Source organism: Leopardus geoffroyi, chromosome D1 (genome assembly GCF_018350155.1).
Source record: "Leopardus geoffroyi isolate Oge1 chromosome D1, O.geoffroyi_Oge1_pat1.0, whole genome shotgun sequence".
In the NCBI taxonomy this organism is placed as follows: domain Eukaryota; kingdom Metazoa; phylum Chordata; class Mammalia; order Carnivora; family Felidae; genus Leopardus; species Leopardus geoffroyi.
In genome coordinates, this window is record NC_059329.1 from 88,238,864 (window position 1) to 88,252,012 (window position 13,149).

The 13,149-nt window shown below is 37.2% G+C and overlaps 1 protein-coding gene across 1 annotated transcript in view; it reads left to right on the forward strand.

The window, feature by feature from the left end:
* Window positions 1–13,149, forward strand: part of CAPRIN1 (cell cycle associated protein 1) — a 39,175-nt gene that overhangs the window by 8,758 nt on the left and 17,268 nt on the right. Inside the window, exons 3-6 of the mRNA XM_045484919.1 lie at window positions 6,818–6,880; window positions 6,995–7,081; window positions 10,746–10,984; window positions 11,072–11,154. Coding sequence (XP_045340875.1) covers window positions 6,818–6,880; window positions 6,995–7,081; window positions 10,746–10,984; window positions 11,072–11,154 — 472 coding nt within the window. The remainder of the gene's footprint in view (window positions 1–6,817; window positions 6,881–6,994; window positions 7,082–10,745; window positions 10,985–11,071; window positions 11,155–13,149) is intronic.

Genomic DNA, 13,149 nt, shown 5'->3' on the forward strand with positions numbered 1-13,149 from the left:
ATTGTCTAGTTAAGGAATTTGGTTTTTTGGAGTCTCTCCTTTGCTATTTCTTTCTAATTGTGTAATTTAAAAAAATGTTTTCTTTATTCATTTATGGAATTTCAGATCTAACAGGAAGGAAGGAAAGCTCAGGAGGATAGCTGTTCTGGATATTCATCATCTGGCATCCTCACAGCACTGTATTGAATTTTTAAAAACCATTTCAGTTAAGTAACTTTGGTGGTGGTGAAAAAATCTTTGGGCAGAGTGAAAGATCTAGGTGTACTGCGATTAAGTCACCTAATTTTTACTCTGGTGAAAGGAAGGGAGGAAAACAGCAGCAGGGCAAAAATGAAACGTAGCAATGTCTAGAATCCAGAGTGACAAAAAAGAGGGGTGTAATGAGGCACAAATGATTTTTCTGGGACTTATGACCTTAGGCAAGTTACTAACTGCCCTTTCAGTTTCTAATTAGGTGAAATATGATTGATAATCGTCCTTGCTGATAGGGTTAGCTACCTGATATTTTAAATTTGAATGTCACGTAGTGAATACTGTCAGCTACTAAAAGCAACAAAGAAACAGGAGATAGGGGATAGGACTGGGCTGTACTTCTTGGGTAATTATTTGTCAGGACCACATATACATACAATCTTTTGACATTTACTGGGCATAGTCACATCTCCATACTATGGTTCCCCTTTAGAGACCAGATAATCTGGGAAATGGCCTGATTTTTATCTTAATCATATGTGGTGCTATAAGTGAACCTTTAATACTCTTAGGATGCTCAGTAGTTTGAAAAGGAGCCCTAAATAGAATTTCTAAATAATTATTTCCAGATAGAATGTAAGAGAGCAGGTTTTTGTTACCAGTTTCGTGATAGGCTCTTTGATAAAGATTTCCTTTTATGCTAGGAAAACAACTCCATTTTCTAGAAAAAAATACTTAATGTTCATTTTATGTGGATGATATGTGTATCAGCCAATTTATTAACTAGGTGTTAGGCAGCCATGTTCTAGTTTAGGGAAGAAAAAAAAAAAAAAAGCTGTGTTTGTGTGGAGCCCTTTGCTCCTATCCTTGCCCCTTTGCGTTCATCGGAGTTCATGTTGGATCAGTCATTGTGAAAGGCAGTTTCTTATTTATATATTGATTTAGTTCATACTGCAAATTTTAACCTCAAATGCACAGTTTTTCTACTTGGACTTAATTTAAGCCATTTGGATGGGATGTGACTATAGGAATGAAGTTTGTCTTTGAGTAGTCTACTCATGAGACTAGTGCAGATACATCCTTTTTTTTTCTTTTTGAGATCTCTGAAAGCTACTTAGGAGTGAGCTGAGATTGCAAACCAACCTCATTTTCAAAGGTAGAAAATTAAACCAGTTGATTTTTCTATGAGGCTTTCTGTTTCTAGTGCAAAATTTGGCACTCACCAGTGAGTTTAAGTGGTCTAAACTTCTGGAGCTTGGCTCACAATGCAGAACTTAATAAAAGTAGTATTTATGAATGGAAGATGGTACCCCTTCAATGTTTGGATCATAAATGGATTTTTTCTTATGTAACTAATGACTAGGTTAAATAGAGTTATAAGCTGGTTTAGAAAACCACTATTCAAGTTTTTGCAGTTGTTTAATGTTAAACCTTTAACCAAATTGAGGTTGCCATATAATGTGTTTTATGGTCACAGTTTGTATTGGTTGTGTGATTCAGAATAATTTCTTATTTCTAAGACTCAACTATTACAAGTGAATTGCAATGTATTTGATCTAGGTTAGTGTTTCTCAAACTTAAGCACACATTAGAATCAACCAGAGGGCTTGTTAAAACACAGATTGCTGGGTCCCAGCCCCCAGAGTTTCTGATTTAATAGGTCTGGGGTGGTGCCTGAGAATTTACATGTCATTTTTCTTTTTTAAAGATTTAATTTTGGTGGGGGAGTGCCTGGGTGACTCTGTTGGTTAAACATCCGACCTTTGATTTCAGATCAGGTCATGATCTCATGGTTTGTGAGTTCAAATCCCACATCGGGCTCTGCGATGGCAGTGCAGAACCTGCTTGGGATTCTCTCTGCCTCTCATTCTCTCTCTCAAAAAAAAAAAAAAATTAATTTTGTAAAAGTAATTTCTACACCCAGCGTGGGCTCTAACTCAACAACCCCAAGATCGAAGTCGCATGCTCCACCAACTGAACCAGCCAGGTACCCTGAGAATTCACATTTCTAATAAGTTCCTAGCTATTGCTGATGTATTGCTGGTTTGGGGACCACACTTTGGAAATCACTGACTTGCAGACTAATACAGGGTCTCTGCTATGTAGAGTTAATTATGTGTAATAGTAAACAGAGGTGCCTTTAGTTCAGATTTCATGGTGACGAAAGTCTTTATACACCCAAGCAACCAGGAGATCCTGTATTATATGGACAAAGGAAAAAAAAAAACACCTAGTGCCTTTTAATGTAGAACACTTTTTTCATTGTCTTTGCAGTCTTATTAGTAAGTTTTGAGTTTCCTCAAATGAGAGCTGTTTATTAGGCACTTTGATCAGACTCAGCATCTTGCTTTTTTAAAGGTCGGGTAAGGACAAGGGGACGGGATATTTATAACAGTAATATAGCAAGTGTTAATGGCTATATAGAGGAACAAATGTAAAGCTGTAATGAAACTTTTGTTTTATTATGGTTAGAAAAATGTTCATGAAAGACCTGTAGTTTCCATTCATTTGATTAACATTTTTTTTTATTGGACACTATAGCTGTATTAATTCATCTTACCAGATACAAGGAAGTGTGGTCTGCTTTTGAAAATCTTCTGTTAAAGACCCTTGAGATTTTTAAGTTATGTCATGATTTTCGAACATATTTCTTCTGCCACAGTGAACTGTCATTTCTTGTGGTGTTAGTGGCAGTCCTTCCTTTCAAAATTAGGGCTCTTGGGGTGCCTGGGTGGCTCAGTCGGTTAAATGTCCAACTTTGGCTCAGGTCATGATCTTGTAGTCTGTAGGTTTGAGCCCTGCATTGGGCTCTGTGCTGACAGCTCAGAGCCTGGAGCCTGCTTCAGATTCTTTGTCTCCCTCTGTCCCTCCCCTGCTTGCGCACGCTCTCTCTCAAAAATAACATTAAAAATTTTTTTTTTAGGGGCGCCTGGGTGGCGCAGTCGGTTAAGCGTCCGACTTCAGCCAGGTCACGATCTCGCGGTGCGTGAGTTCGAGCCCCGCGTCAGGCTCTGGGCTGATGGCTCAGAGCCTGGAGCCTGTTTCCGATTCTGTGTCTCCCTCTCTCTCTGCCCCTCCCCCGTTCATGCTCTGTCTCTCTCTGTCCCAAAAATAAATAAATGTTGAAAAAAAAAATTAAAAAAAAAAATTTTTTTTTTTAAATTATGGCTCTTAAATTGTTATGAATTGATAAATTTGAAACCTGTTATAGCAATATAACAATCAAAAGAAACAGATGTACGAGTTCTAATGAAATAGATCTTTGTTTTGGCTGCACAGAGTCCTTTTGCCTATTTTTTGGTGACGGTATTTCATGAAGATGTGTACTGTGAAACTGAGTTTTGCATAGCAGCTGCTTTCCCTTTCTTTTGATTTCTCTTTTACCCTTGTTCCAGTTACTCCTGTGTGATAAATTACTCCAAAACTTACTCCCATTTTATTATGCACACATTCTGCCTGTTAGGGATTCAGACAGGACACACAGTGGGGTTGGTGTCTCTGTGCTAATGATTCCTGGGGCCTCAGCTGGGAAGACTAATAATGCTTGTTTGCTTCATGTCTGGTGCTTGGGCTATGATTCTAACACTAGGATTGCTGACCAGAATTCTTAAATAAGACCTCTTCATGGCTTGGCCTCCTCATAGGATGGCAACCTCAGGGTTGTTGGACATCTTTTATTTATTTTTATTTTTTTAAATGTTTTATTTATTTTTTGAGAGAGAGAGAGGCAGAGCATGAGCAGGGGAGGGGCAGAGAGAGAGGGAGACACAGAATCCGAAGCAGGCTCCAGGCTCTGAGCTGTCAGCACAGAGCCCGATGCGGGGCTTGAACCCACAAACCGTGAGAAGGGTTATTGGACTTCTTAAATGATAGCTTGGGACTCCAAATGTTTTTAGTGACTAGCAAATAGGACAGAGATACATTGCTTTTATGACACAGCCTTGGAAGTTGTACAGGATCACTTCCACTGTACTCTGTTGGTTGAACCCCACTTAGTACAATGGCAGGGGAATTGGACTAGTTCTTAATGGTGCAGTGAACAGTATGTAGAGCTACAGATGTGGCCATTTTTGGAAAATGCAATCTGCCGTAGAGTTTGGGTTGGATAAATACTAAATTTGATATTGTGTAGAAAATTGGAGCTTTGCTTTTCTCTAAAGGTTATTTATTTTGAGAGAATGTGGGGGAGGGGTAGAGAGAGGGAGAGAATTCCAAGCAGGCTCCTCACTGTCAGCTTGGAGTCCAGTGTGTGGCTCAAACTCATGAACCGTGAGATCATGACCTGAGCCAAAACCAAGAGCTGGACGCTTAACCAGCTGAGCCACGCAGGTGCCCTTGGAGCTTTTCTCCTTTAGGGTAGGTTGCCCAACTATAGGATAGTATAGATTCATATTCAAAGATTATTATAGGTTAAAGTCTTGGCAGTATCCTAAAATCTGCCAATCTTAATAACTTTTTTATAGCATGAAATTATAATTTTTTTATTATACAAACTATATGTTCATTGCAGAATATCTAAGTGTACAAAACAAAGCAAAAGGAAAAAAGTTCCACCTATAGTTCTACCACTCAGGTACATTCTTAACATTAAAAAAGCTTTTCATATATATTTTTACATATAAACCATCATGATTTAGGAATTCGATTTGACATCCATTTTGATTGGCATGTATGGTTTTAAATTTGTAAGACATTAAATGATAGAGCTAAACTAGGTATGTAAAACTCTACCCTGTAAGGGATATATACTGCACTCAACTCTGTATTAATTTTAGATTTAGCAACAGTTTCTTTGAAGAATGTATGAAAAAGGAAGATAATAAATGCTAGGTATGAGCTAATAGCAGTTTTTCTTTTGCCTAGCAGTGAATTCAGAATTTTTACTGTACTAGCACTACATTTCAGGCCCTCTTTCCATTTGCATATCTTCTGTTATCTGTATATTTCTAAATAGAGGAATCCTGACTATAATAAAGTGCTATTATACCCTAAGTCATCATTAAAAGCAAATCTTGTTTGTTTTTTTCTTTAAAATAGCCTACCCAAGGGGCGCCTGGGTGGCGCAGTCGGTTAAGCGTCCGACTTCAGCCAGGTCACGATCTCGCGGTCCGTGGGTTCGAGCCCCGCGTCGGGCTCTGGGCTGATGGCTCAGAGCCTGGAGCCTGTTTCCGATTCTGTGTCTCCCTCTCTCTCTGCCCCTCCCCCGTTCATGCTCTGTCTCTCTCTGTCCCAAAAATAAATAAACGTTGAAAAAAAAAAAATTTAAAATAGCCTACCCTTTTAAAAAATGAATGAGTTGTCTTTATTCATCCTCAGAGAGTGTTCTGAGACAGTTGAGCTTATCTTTTTTACCTGGAATTAGGCCTGTCAGATCAGTGTAGAAAAAACTTGCATTTTTCAACTGGTAGACTTGAATTTTATACCTCTTCAGCCGGAGGTTATTGTGTGAAATAGTCTACCTAAGCATAAAATGGGGTACTTGGATCAGCCTGTAATGTTTTAATGTTTATTTTGGTTTTATTTGCCTCTAGGATAACTAAGGAATTGTTAGGCTTTTAATTTAGGGTGGAATGGTTATGCAAGTTGACTAATGGTTCTGGTGCAAAGAAAATGGATGATTTGACCTAAAACAACTTTTTAGTATTGTTTTTAAACTTGTTTCTTGACCCTGAATGCATTTTATCAGATTTTGTGTTTCGTGACTAATTTTATTATTACTAAGGGTGAGGAACAATATATGTTTATAATTTATTGTGATTATATTAATTTAAAAATTTGTCCCCTTTAATTTGGGTTTCTACTTATTCCTGCTCCTCTGACTTTTAAAACAATAACTTGACTACTATCAAGAATTGTCAAAAATTTTTGACTATTGTATTACCTGAGTAATACTTTTCTTTGGGGTCTTATCTAATAGTAGCCTGGGAAACTGCCAACATTTTCATTTTAGTTGGGGGGAAAAAGATGACTTAAGCCAGAGGTTAATTTTCTGTCCCACTGTCATATTTAATTCCATTTGTGAGAAAAGAAAGCAAAGCCGTTGAGTAATGCACTATCCATAGGTGATGTGATAGCTTGGAGTATCATGTTGTTCAAGAGAAATGGATGAGGCCTATCAAAGACAGTATGCACATGGGTTTTTTTTCAGGGAAAATACACTCTTTTTATATCACTTAGTCACACGAAGTGAGGAAGTGAGGTGAGGCAGGGGGTGAGGAAGGGACAAGAATTTAACATTATAAAATGTCTGATATGCTTCTGTGTAAGTAGGATCATAACCAAATTGTGGCCTTCACCCATGTTGGTAGGAACCATTTGTGCAGGCCATCTGATGCATATCTCTTTCGAGAAACCTAAATAAGCAGTGTTGTATCATGTCATTGGCTTATACTGTGGAATTTGGTTATTATTCAGCAGGGGCTGGAGTATCTGCATTCATATTTTAGCGCACTATTTATTAAACTAAGTTATTTTATGTACAAACTTAAACTGAAGTTAACTAAAAATTATCTTTAGGGCAAGATTTGAGACAAACTTAGAGGATTATATGGGTTTGTTATTTCAGCATGGTTAGGCTGGTATATACTTTAATGTGGGGCATAATTCTTTTTTTCTTTTTACATAGGGCAAGCTTGATGATTACCAGGAACGAATGAACAAAGGGGAAAGGCTTAATCAAGATCAGCTGGTAAAGATGCTACATTTTTATTGAAGATTTTCTGCTCACTATTTTTAATAAGAAAATTAATTTTGTGGTTCTTTATGTTTCCAGTAAAGTTGGGCTCTGTCTTTGTTATTTTAGGATGCCGTATCTAAGTACCAGGAAGTCACAAATAACTTGGAGTTTGCAAAAGAATTACAGAGGAGTTTCATGGCATTAAGTCAAGATGTAAGTAGAAGACTATATATATGTTTATGAAATATTAAAAATAAGGAAGGCAAAAAATTTTATTTCTTTACGATTGATAAGCTCTTTGTAAGATGAGAGGATTGGATCCAATTATATCTAAGATGCTTTCCAGTTCTGTAAAGTTTAAAGTAACACCTGAAAGATGCCTTTTTAAAATTTTTAAAAATAATTTATTGTCAAGTTAGCTAACATTCAGTGTATATACAGTGTAGTCTTGGCTTCAAGAGTAGATTCCCATGATTCATATGTACAACTAGTGCTCATCCCATCAAGTGCCCTCCTCAGTGGCCAACTCCCCACCCCCATCAACCCTCAGTTTCTTCTCTGTATTTAAGAGCCTCTTATGGTTTGCCTCTCTATAACTTATTTTTCCTTCTCTTCCCCTATGGTCTATTAGTTTCTCAAATTCCATGTATGAATGAAAACATCTGTCTTTCTCTGACTGACTTTTTTTTTTTTAAACATTAAAAAAATTTTTTTAATGTTTGTTTATTTTTGAGAGAGAGAGTGTGAGTGGGGGAGGAGCAGAGAGAGGGAGACACAGAATCCAAAGCAGGCTGCAGGCCCAGGCTCTGAGCGGTCAGCATAGAGCCCAATGCGGGGCTGGAACTCACAAACCGTGAGATCATGACCTGAGCCGAAGTCGGACACTTAACTGACTGAGCCACCCAGGAGTCCCAGACTGACTTATATCACTTAGCATTATACCCTCCAGTTCCATCTACGTTAATTGCAAATGGCAAGATTTTATTCCTTTTCATCACTGATCCGTTCATCTTTACATCTTTATCTGTTCATCAGTTGATGGACATCTGGGCTCTGAAAGATGCCTTTTAAAAGGACTGAGTCTCAGATATGACAAATATATATATAGGAGATACCCTGAAGATCTCTAAAAAATTAGCTTGTATATACGTGTATATATAAATATAGCAGGCATTTATTTTCTGTATATTCCTTTATACCTAATGACCATCTTATAATTCTGTTAACTATCAGAAAATAGGTCTTTTTTTTTTGGTAATCACTGTCTCCATTAGGGATCTTAAGGAATGTGGCAGAGTGGGATACATTGCTCTTGTATCAACTCGTGATCCAACAAAGTAAAGTGGTTTTGTGTTTTTCCCATACATCTTTTGATGTGATAGAAACCTTTGGGAACAGGACAAAAATGAAATACAGGCAAAGTCAAATAATTTGAAAGTTGAGATCAGAAAATTAATCTTCTGAATTAGTATTAGCTTATTTGGAGAAAGGCTAAAAGCACTGAAATACAAAACTGCCTCTGATTTGGTAAAATGAATAAACAAAACAATTTATTATGTTATGAGAGACATTGCAGTACAGAGATGAAAAGTTCTGATTCTGGAACCATACTGTCTGGTTTGAACCCTGATTCTGCCACTTAATAGTTGTAGGACTTTGAGTTACTTAACTTGTCTATCCCTATATCACTCAGGGTTTTCCAGACAAACAGAACCAGTAGTATCAAAAGAGAAGGGGGGAGAGGAGTGGGGCCGTCACACTGCTTCAGTTTTCTAATCTGTAAAATGGTGATAATAATGGTACCTCCCTCATCTCAGGGTTGTGAGCAATATTTGATGCATAATTAGTATATTTCATGCACTTATTATTAAATTTGATTAAAGTTGGAAAATATTGATGGTATCCCTCAAAATGGAATAAATGAAACTTAATTTACACCCAAGTTGGGAATTGATCCACTTAGGTCAGATGAATCCTGGCCAATTAATTTTCTGATTAAAAAAAAATTTATGGGTCATAGAAGTAGGATTGCTATACAATTTAATAATGGAATCAGTCTATTTCTAAAACTACTAACACTGTGTAAGTGAAAATACTTGTAGTCTCCTTTGCTTTTATGTTAACACTGGTATTTTCAGGAACTTTTCATTGGGTCTTTAACTTCATTGGCAGTCTTTTTATTGAACTCTGATCCTTTATTGCGCTTTCCCACAATTGTTAAACACCTTTTTTGTTTTGTATTCAAGAATTCTTTAATCAAGCTCCAGCCTACCTTTTCTAGATTTCATATTTTCCTTACTTGAACTGCTCATTTTATTCAGAGTGGCATTCTTTATCTTCTTTGGTTTTATTGATTTATTTCATATTCCTGCCTCTATTCTTATATTTCCTGCCTTTGGCTAGTGGCTGCTTCTCTGTCCTAAAATTGTACCCCTCACCCCCAGTAAGATTATGTTCCTTTCCCCTTGAAAGCTTTCTAGAGTGCCCTAGCTTGGATTTCATATCTCTGTTCATATGTACTGTTCACTTGCCACTTAACTGCTAAATATCATTTAATCTGCTGCCCTCTCTGCTGCCATCATAGATTTGTCTTATTGTAGACTTTATTGTTCTCCTATGTCTCTCTTCCCCCATTACTCCCTTTATTATACTTTTCTCTTTTTTTCTTTTTAATTTTTTTAAATGTTTGTTTATTTTAGAGAGAGAGCAGGAGTGGGAGAGGGGCAGAGAGAGAGGGAGACACAGAATCTGAAGCAGGCTCCAGGCTCTGAGCTGTCAGCACAGAGCCCGACGCAGGGCTTGTACCCACAACTCTGAGATCGTGACCTGAGCCGAAATCGGACGCTTAACCCACTGAGCCACCCAGGCGCCCCTTTATTATACATTTTGTATGTCTTTATTTTGGTTTTCTCTGTCTCAATTTATCCCAGTGAGGCTTGAGAAAGGGGAAGAAGGTGGGAGGGAAGACACTTTCATGGCTCTTGAAAAGATTGACCTTTCTTTAAAATTCTGACCATTCTTTGAGCCCAGTCTGACACTGGACATGAGAAGAGAGAGACGTACTTGAGTCTGGTTGATGTTCTCCCTTCAACCTTCACAGGAGAGTAAAAGACGAGTACTAGGAAAAGAGCAGTGGGAAAAATACATGTGTACTAAGCATTTATTTGTCTTCTGCCACCTTCTTTTTCTCTGCCAGCATCCCCTTATTCATAAAAACAAGTTAGTTTTAGTCACTATTTTCAAAATGTTGGGATAATATAATACTAGCAGTGGGTTGTGAGGAAACGGTGGGTTTTAGCATCTCTTTTTAAGTTGATAGTAGGTACTTAAAATGAAAATTTTGGACCAGTTTTCCATAGAGGAGATGGATATAGGTAAGATTTTTTTTTATTTTGCTGTACTCGGGTTTCTTTTTTAATTGGCTCGGGTTCTTAATTAGAAATTTTAATTCTTATACTTTTTATTATGAAAAATTTCAAAACTAAAGAAAGGAATATAATGAATACCTCTGTACCCATACCCAGCTTCTACAGTTTTTATCTCATGGACAGTCCTGTTTGATATACTCCCTTGTTCCCTGTCAGCTAGATTATTTTGAAGCAAATCCCAAATATATTGTTTTATTGGCAACATTTAGTGTTACAATAATACCTTATAGGGAAAGAAAGATGTGTTCTGAATTTCTAACATCTGCTTAAAACAGATGATGTTATTAGATATTAAACTCTATTTGTACGTTAGGAATCAGCATTTTGTGTATCAGGATCACATAACTCATGGAGTAAAATATGTCTTACATTGGAAATGAAATTGATTGAACTAAATTGGGAGTTTTGTGAAATTCATTTTAATGTCTATGCTTAATATTTTTATGCAGATTCAGAAAACAATAAAGAAGACTGCACGTCGGGAGCAGCTTATGAGAGAAGAAGCAGAACAAAAACGTTTAAAAACTGTACTTGAGCTCCAGTATGTTTTGGACAAATTGGGGGATGATGAGGTGCGAACTGATCTGAAGCAAGGATTGAATGGAGTGCCAATATTGTCTGAAGAGGAATTGTCATTGTTGGATGAATTCTACAAATTAGCAGACCCTGAACGGGACATGAGCTTGAGGTATAGTGGTATTTGGTAGTAGAAACTTCTAAATGTTGGCTTGACAACTAAAAGGTAATTAATTAGCTTTTTAATTATTATTATAAGGTTGAATGAGCAGTATGAACATGCCTCCATTCACCTATGGGACTTGCTGGAAGGAAAGGAAAAATCTGTATGTGGAACAACCTGTGAGTATTATAATTGTTGTAACTAAGAATATAATTTTGTAACTAAGAATCTTTAAGTTAGTTTTCTTTTTGAAAGTAATGTTAATTGGAGAAATTTTTAGAATTGTGTAAGTAACATTCATCTACTGTTTACTTTTTGGTTTATTTCCTTTTTTTCCTTTCTGCTGTGTGTGTGTGTGTGTGTGTGTGTGTGTGTGTGTGTGTGTATGTGTAAGTAAAAAAAAACCCATCATGAATCAATAAATCTGTAGAGATGGGAATCCCCTGACTTACCACGATTTTGTTTGTAACTTACTCTCTGCTTGAGGTGGACAGATTAATACTGAATAGGCTTTCCAGAGTTCTTGGTATTAGATAGGGACTGGTTTTTCCTTATGGCTGAAATTTTGTGAAAAAATACTTACTATACCTCATACATTTTACTCATGGTCATTGCCTTCATCTTTTCTTAGTTTTTCATAGACTTCTGGTAATTTGAGGACATTAATTCTTTTGTGCTTTTTAAAAACCTTAACCTCAAATATGCAATGTTTATTGACTTTAAAGAAAACAAAGGACATTTAAGCTTCACTTCATTGGTAAATTAGGAATTTTAGGTTTATTCTCTTAGTAAATAATAGGTTCTTATCTTTGCTATTTATAAAGGTGGTTTAGGGAAGTAGATTTTTGAACATCTTATGGTAAAAGTGCTTATACCTTATTTTTAGCTGTTTGGTGAAAAATTAAATCGGATTAAAAGCTTTAATTGGCAAAACTGTATGATGTAATTTGGATTGTATTTGCTTTAAGGAAATGGGTAAATCAAATACGAAGAAACAACTCTTTTATATCTTTTCATTTAAGAAATAATTTTCTTGAGGCACCTGGGTGGCTCAGTCGTTTAAATGTCTGACTCTTGATTTTGGCTCAGGTCATGGTCTCACAGTTCGTGAGATTGAGTCCTGTGTAGGGCTCTGTGCTGCACAGAGCCTGCTTGGGATTCTCTTTCTCGCTCGCTCTCTGCCACTTCCCCCACTGTGCTTCTTTCTCCCCCAAAATAAATAAATAAACTTTTTTTTTTTTTTTTTTTTAAGAATTTTTCAGGGCTCTGGGGTGGCTCAGTCAGTTGGGTATCTGATTTTGGCTTAGGTCATGATCTCATAGTTCGTGGGTTTGAACCCCATGTTGGGCTCTCTGCTGTCCGAGCAGAGCCCCCTTGGGATCCTCTGTCTTGCTCTCTCTCTGCCCCTCCCACACATGTATGCGTGTGTTCTGTCTCTCAAAAATAAACATTAAAAAAAAAAAAATTAAAAATAAACTAAAAAAATTTTCTTTGTTGTGTTGTTTAGTGTATTTCTTTTTTTTTTTTTTAATTTTTTTCAACGTTTATTTATTTTTGGGACAGAGAGAGACAGAGCATGAACGGGGGAGGGGCAGAGAGAGAGGGAGACACAGAATCGGAAACAGGCTCCAGGCTCTGAGCCATCAGCCCAGAGCCTGACGCGGGGCTCGAACTCACGGACCGCGAGATCGTGACCTGGCTGAAGTCGGACGCTTAACCGACTGTGCCACCCAGGCGCCCCTAGTGTATTTCTTTGTAAAGAAATCTTTGTGTCTTCTTAATTTTAGTTTTGCCACAAATATGTACAGAAGTTTTATTAGGAAGAAATTTACATATGTGTATAAACTTGTTAGCTTAAAAAAGTAGTTTTAGGGGCGCCTGGGTGGCGCAGTCGGTTAAGCGTCCGACTTCAGCCAGGTCAAGATCTCGCGGTCCGTGAGTTCGAGCCCCGCCTTGGGCTCTGGGCTGATGGCTCAGAGCCTGGAGCCTGTTTCCGATTCTGTGTCTCCCTCTCTCTCTGCCCCTCCCCGGTTCATGCTCTGTCTCTCTCTGTCCCAAAAATAAATAAACGTTGAAAAAAAAAAAAAAAAAAAAAAGTAGTTTTAGTTCAAGCCGGATCAATTTTTCATGAACGTTATTGGTGAGTAACAAGGGTTAAAGTATAAGTTTATATC